The following is a 5,673-nucleotide window of genomic DNA, read 5'->3' as shown; positions in this document are numbered from 1 at the left end:
CACGTGCACACCCATGCTTCAAAACCTCTGTCACCCAACCAGGAATCTGGCACATTTCTGCTGGGGCTGAGAGGATGAATCCCACGCCTGGATGCAGAGCTGGAAAGCCACCTGCAGCCCTCTGGAGCTCACAGGGTTTGGCAGGGCTTACACGCTCCAAGCCAAGACAACCTGCAGACCACGTCTCACCTAACTCTGCTCTGGAGTACTCTGAACGCCCATTGTCAATTTGTTGAAGAAACACCAGGCAACCCAATCCATCCTTTACCAGGCTGGATACCCAATGCTCAACCAGCCAGGGCTGGATCTCCTCGTCCTTGCTTTCCTCCCTCCTGCGATGCTCCTTTCCCCTCTTCCCTCTGCAGCTCCCCATCCCCTCTGCACGAGCGTGAAGCTCCAGCATGACGCCAAGGGATGGAGAAGAGCAAGAGAAAGGACTAATGCCACAACGTCCCTGCCTGAAGGCCAAAAAAACCCACCACAAACAACAGCCTGGCCGCTCACCAGTGCCTATTGTTTTTGCAAACTATTTCTTGCTGTAAGTTATAACAAATTATAAGCCTCCTAATTAAAGCCTGCAATGTGCGTGCTGGAGCAAGAGCCAGTCGCTCCAGGACAGCTCATCTGGGAACAGGACAGGCAAGAGTAGCTTCACAGGGCTGTCCTATCAAGATGTATCAGACGTGATTTGGAAAGACTCTCTCGGGGGAAGACAAAAGCTCAGTTTGCCTGGGTCACTGGCTCTGCTATCCCTCTTCAGGCTGATCATTAAGCTCATGGAATGGGTGTTTTCATTGCAAAAGAGAAAGTCCACCTTGGCCAAAGTTGGGGTAACACCTGAGCCTTGAACTCCAAGTCACTGCTAAATACTTGTGAGGCCAGAAGCGTCCAACTGAAACCTTTTAAACCCAAGACACTTGGCTCTTTCAAAAGGATTTCCTTAAGAAAAAAAATCTTCTCCAACTCATAAGGGCAAGATCCTCACCACTACAGCTCCTGCCTGCCCTTCCCCAGAAGGTGAGAGCATCATCTGCCCACCCAGGGGTGGAGGCAGATGCCAAAAGCTCAGTCCCACCTGCAGCAGAGTGGCACCCAAACCATGCTAGCACGGTGGGATGTTCTGCAGCAGCCAGCGCTGCCGTGCCGGTCGCGTTCACGCAGCATTTGTCGGTCGACAGAGCACGCAGGTTCGCTACAGGATGGATTTTAGACATGTAACGGGTCATGACAAGAAGCCTATGGCTTGGGTAGTGGAGCTGCAGGATCTCAAGGCTCTGCTTTGGCATAAACGGCGAGGAAACCCCAACGGCCAGACCACCCCAAAACACCAACGCTATTAAAGCACATGCTACGCTTGAAGCCAAACAAGCTCTCCTGCCCCTCAGCCTTAGCTACTGAAACATAAGCCATCAAAATGACATTGAGAAAAGCTTGCCACGCTTGGCGGTGCTGACCCTACTGCTTGTTCTTGTGATGCCAAGACGGTGGAGTACCATGTCTGTTGGCCATCACGTTGCACATCACCTCCATCATGGGTTTGGCTGTACGGATCAGTCCCCGGAGCCTTACCTGAGCGCAATCCTCCAGCTGGAGCTAAGGCACCTGGAAGAACCATGTTCAACCACCACCTGCACCCTGCTGGGTGTCCACCAACCAGCCTTTGCCACTCAGAGTGAGTTTTCAGCATGGGAGAAGCTATGCACCGCTTCCTCGGAGAGCGGGAACGGCGGTGCACAAGCCCAGGCTGAAAACTTACCCCGCTGGGGAGTGTGAGTGTGTGTTGCGATGGGTATGTAGCAGCGGCCAACACTCCTCACAGGTTAAGGAATCGGAGTGTACGAGCCCTGTAAGCCGAGGACTTACAAGTCCTGTGTATAGAGGTATAGAAAAAGATAGCTCACTTAATCCTTTCATGCCAGGAGTTGGGATTTTCCCGGAGCGACGTCCATTGCCGGCAATGGACGCACCAAAATAACGTCGGCATCAATGAGTTAACCACCTCTGTCCTCTTTTCACCTATTATATTGCTCATGCATCATCCAGCTTCCCAACCATCTTCCCGTTTCTTCACCGTATGCACGCTATGTCCTCTCCCTTCTTCAGCACGGAGTTGAAAATGGAGTTGAGAAAAGGAGACCCATGGTCAGCTCCTTGCTGCCCTGAGAAGCTAGATGGAAATGGTTGAAATTACAAGGGGGTCATCAGCAAGACTGGAGAGGACATAGCTTAAGTTACGAGGTTTCAGACCCTCCCCCCCTCCCCTCCAATGCCAGTTATCGCAGAGGTTCCACCACTCAAAGCAAAACCAGCTTTTAAAAAGCTTGGAAGTGCTGGAAAAGGCACCTGGCCCTCTTGCCACTGGGGTGACTGGGTTTTCCAAGGTGACTATTCTTCCCCCTTCCATCTAAAACATTGCCCTGCCAGCTTAGTCTTCTCTTTTAGACATCGGCCACCTCCGGGCTGGACTATGGTGGCAGCTGGCATCTTAGCAGGTGAGAGGTGGACAGAAGCAGTTAACTCAGCGCCACGATAAAGTCCAGGACAGAATCCATCCCCAGGTCACAGTTTCCCCATGAATGCTTTACCGAAGAAAAATGAGCTTTCACAGCCCCACGGCATGAGTCTGCTCTTTTGGGTGGGATTTGCTGGGGTGACTGGGGGGCTTGTGAGTTGCACCCCCATCCCTACAACCAGAAACGCGCGCTGCATCAGGCATCCTCGCAACGACCCCAGGTTAATTAATTAAGTACACAGAGAGGATGTGAATTCATGTCTTAAATAACAACTGTGACAGCTCGTGACTCCACAGCCCAACCATGGGCTTCAGCAAAGGTCTCTAGATACCCAAGGCTGAGCTCCTCCAAGCTCAAAAGAAAACACAAGCCTTGGTCATGAAATGACACCGTCAGGTCAAATTTAGTCTCAGACCAATGTTTTGGAGGAGTCACTCATTTTGTGAAACTTCACACTTTTCAGTAGTGTTTGTCAACATCTTTTTTCAGTGCTGTTTCAAGTTTCAACACCGCAGCACATGATCCTGAAGCGAAGACGTCTGGTTGCAAACTCAAGGCTGGATCTGGGTAGTCCAAACCAAGTCTATCTCCAAAGTGGTGTATGACTAAGACTTGGCTAAGCTTTCAGTTTACACAATCCCAGGTATTAACAATGGATGGAAAAGGACTTTGTTTCAATTTAGTCGTAAATTCAACCCGACAGCATCACTTCAATAGAGAAAATCGTGAGGCCCATGCAAATGTTAAAGAGCCTGCAAATTAAAATCTAGCAAACGATGTCTCACGGATCCACTTGGTAAAGAGGGGAGGGGAAAAGAAACAAACCAAACACAACCTAGCTTCTCTATAGAAGTTGTTTGTAAAGTCTCACCTCTTCTCCCACTAAGATTTATGGCACAAATGATTATGCTCAAATCCTGCAAATGTTCAAGAGTATCTGATTCTTCTGAAAAACTCCAAAATTAAGGTAAGATTTCTCTGAAGTCCTATGTAAATCTCTAGAGAAGTTTTATAAACGCTAATGTTTGTAGCTCCAGTCGCTGAATGGTACAAGCAAAGGTTCACGGTCTCAAAGCTCGCTTGGTCTCCTCCATCTGTGTGTGGCACTGCAGTACGTGTGCCACCCCTTATTTTTATTAGCCTCTTCTAAATCATTGCTCACTAGCAAATTCAACGGGTAAATCAACTCTTTAGCTACACAATGCATCGTAAAACATAAATTTGCTTAAAGACTACTTCCAATAACTAAAACTGGGCCGACGCTTGATTAAGAGAAGGGCAGAAGACCCTCCACAACCTTTTCCACCACGCCCACACCATGCCAGAAGCATGGCAGAGCCTTCAGTTCTTTTGCTGGATCCTCAGCAAATGCTGCTTTTACACTCATTAAAATGTAAAAGCAACTTAAAGGCTCCCACCCCTCTTGCTCTTGAATATAAGGAATAAGGAACATAATCCTACAGAAGCAGCAGATGAGCAAGGAGTTTCCAAAGACCTAAAGAAAGCCCAGGAAATGCCTGAAGTGTTGAGTGGCGAGTTACTGGAACGTCATCCTACGTCCCATCAAAAAAAGCTGTCGGCTGAAGATCGAGCGGCCAAGTTGGCTGCGCGGGGACGGGGGCCTGATTCTGGAGGAGAGAAGGCAGCCTGCAACCTCCAAGGCCTTCTCTTAAAGAGGTTATCTGCCCGAGGAAGACCTTGTTGGGAGTGAAACCACGAGCAGCTGCATACTCTAGCAGTCTTGAAAGGCTCAAATAACACCCCCAAATCTGAGCATTTACCTGATCTAAACACCAATCGCCAACACCCAGAGGTTAACCCAGCACTGCTACTATCGAGAGAACGCAATATGGCCAACAGACCGGTTTCTGGAGGCTCTGTACGTTGCAGCTGAAAAGCAGATGTTAACAGGACAGGAAGCACTGACGGTGTTGTGATAATTGAATTTCGGAGTAGATGGTCCGCCAATTTGTTTCAACGTTGACGGATACTGGGCCACTTCAACCAAAAATGCTTGTGGCGTTGTCGCTACCCTCTTTTGCTAATCGGTTGAGGAGGGAATCTTTATCCCTTAGAGCCGCCCTCCCCCTGAACAGCGTAAAAAAAATAACTGGATGACTAAGGAGTCTTTGTGGTGCCCAAACTGCTATTTTCAGCATGCAACGCACCAACACCTGGAAGTCTACCGTAAGTCACGTACAGGGCAGTTTGCACTGAAAGGATATCTACAGAAAGCACCTGGGAGAAGCCCTTTCACGGAGAAAAGGCAATCTTAGCTGTCAAACATTTACCAACAGGACAACAACTCAGCCCCATTTGTACAGAACCGCAAACAACTCTGCATTTTCCGTAGCAAGAGCGGAGATGATGTAGCTGCACGTAGGTGCCTCTTACCTTGAGCTCCTTCCAGCTGTCAAGCAGCCTGGTAGCCAAATCGCTCACATCCACAATTTTGTCCGTTTGTTCTTGGCTTCTCTCACTCTCGACGTCCGAGACGCCTTCCTCTTCATCTTGAGATGGCGTTTCCATCGTAATGGGCTCTTCCAGCTTCGCCCCGTTGCTCTCTTTGACCTCTGCTTCAGGCTCAGTCTCCAGCTCAGCAGCTTGGGGTTTGCTGCTCTCCACCGGCGCATCGACGGTAGCTTTGATCTCCTGCTGCTGCTGTTGCTCCTCTGACACCTCCATCGGGGCACCCTCCAGCTGGTCCAGGTCCTCTTTGCCCTCCTTCCCTTCCAGCTCACTGGTCGTATCAGAGATGGCACTGTCCATGCTGTTTTCACTTATAATTTTCAGCCTTCGAAATACCAGCTTCTTCGGGGTGTCCGTGTCACCTTCCGCGCTCTGCTTGGTGGAAAGATCTGGCGTGTTGAGCGGCGTGTGAGCCCGCGAGGTGTTCTCGCTGGAGTAGCCGTCCCCTTCGCTGAGCTGCGGGACAGCGGTCTTGGTCTGAGCCCAGCGCTGAATAATGGGAAGCACTTTGCTCTCCTCCAGCATGTTCTTGGTAGGTATAGGCAGGAGCTCTAGTGTCTTCATTATCTAATCGCAAAGACAAAAATCACAATGTTAGAGCCATTAGAATTTAAAACCGTCTCCAACCTGGAACAATTTCCTTTTCTCAACAAGAGGTAACTCCGAAATATCCATCTGATGGTGACAGGTC

General features: G+C 49.6%; 1 protein-coding gene across 1 annotated transcript in view; it reads right to left on the bottom strand.

Moving 5' to 3' along the window:
* Positions 1-5,673, bottom strand: part of SETD2 (SET domain containing 2, histone lysine methyltransferase) — a 68,449-nt gene that overhangs the window by 30,261 nt on the left and 32,515 nt on the right. Inside the window, exon 12 of the mRNA XM_035891086.1 lies at positions 4,908-5,549. Within this exon, the coding sequence (XP_035746979.1) occupies positions 4,908-5,549 (642 nt within the window). The remainder of the gene's footprint in view (positions 1-4,907; positions 5,550-5,673) is intronic.

Source organism: Egretta garzetta, unplaced genomic scaffold (genome assembly GCF_000687185.1).
Source record: "Egretta garzetta isolate BGI_Z169 unplaced genomic scaffold, ASM68718v1 scaffold513, whole genome shotgun sequence".
NCBI classification, from domain to species: Eukaryota; Metazoa; Chordata; class Aves; order Pelecaniformes; family Ardeidae; genus Egretta; species Egretta garzetta.
The sequence above is the reverse complement of the archived record's forward strand: the minus strand, read 5'-3'. Positions and strand labels throughout refer to the sequence as shown.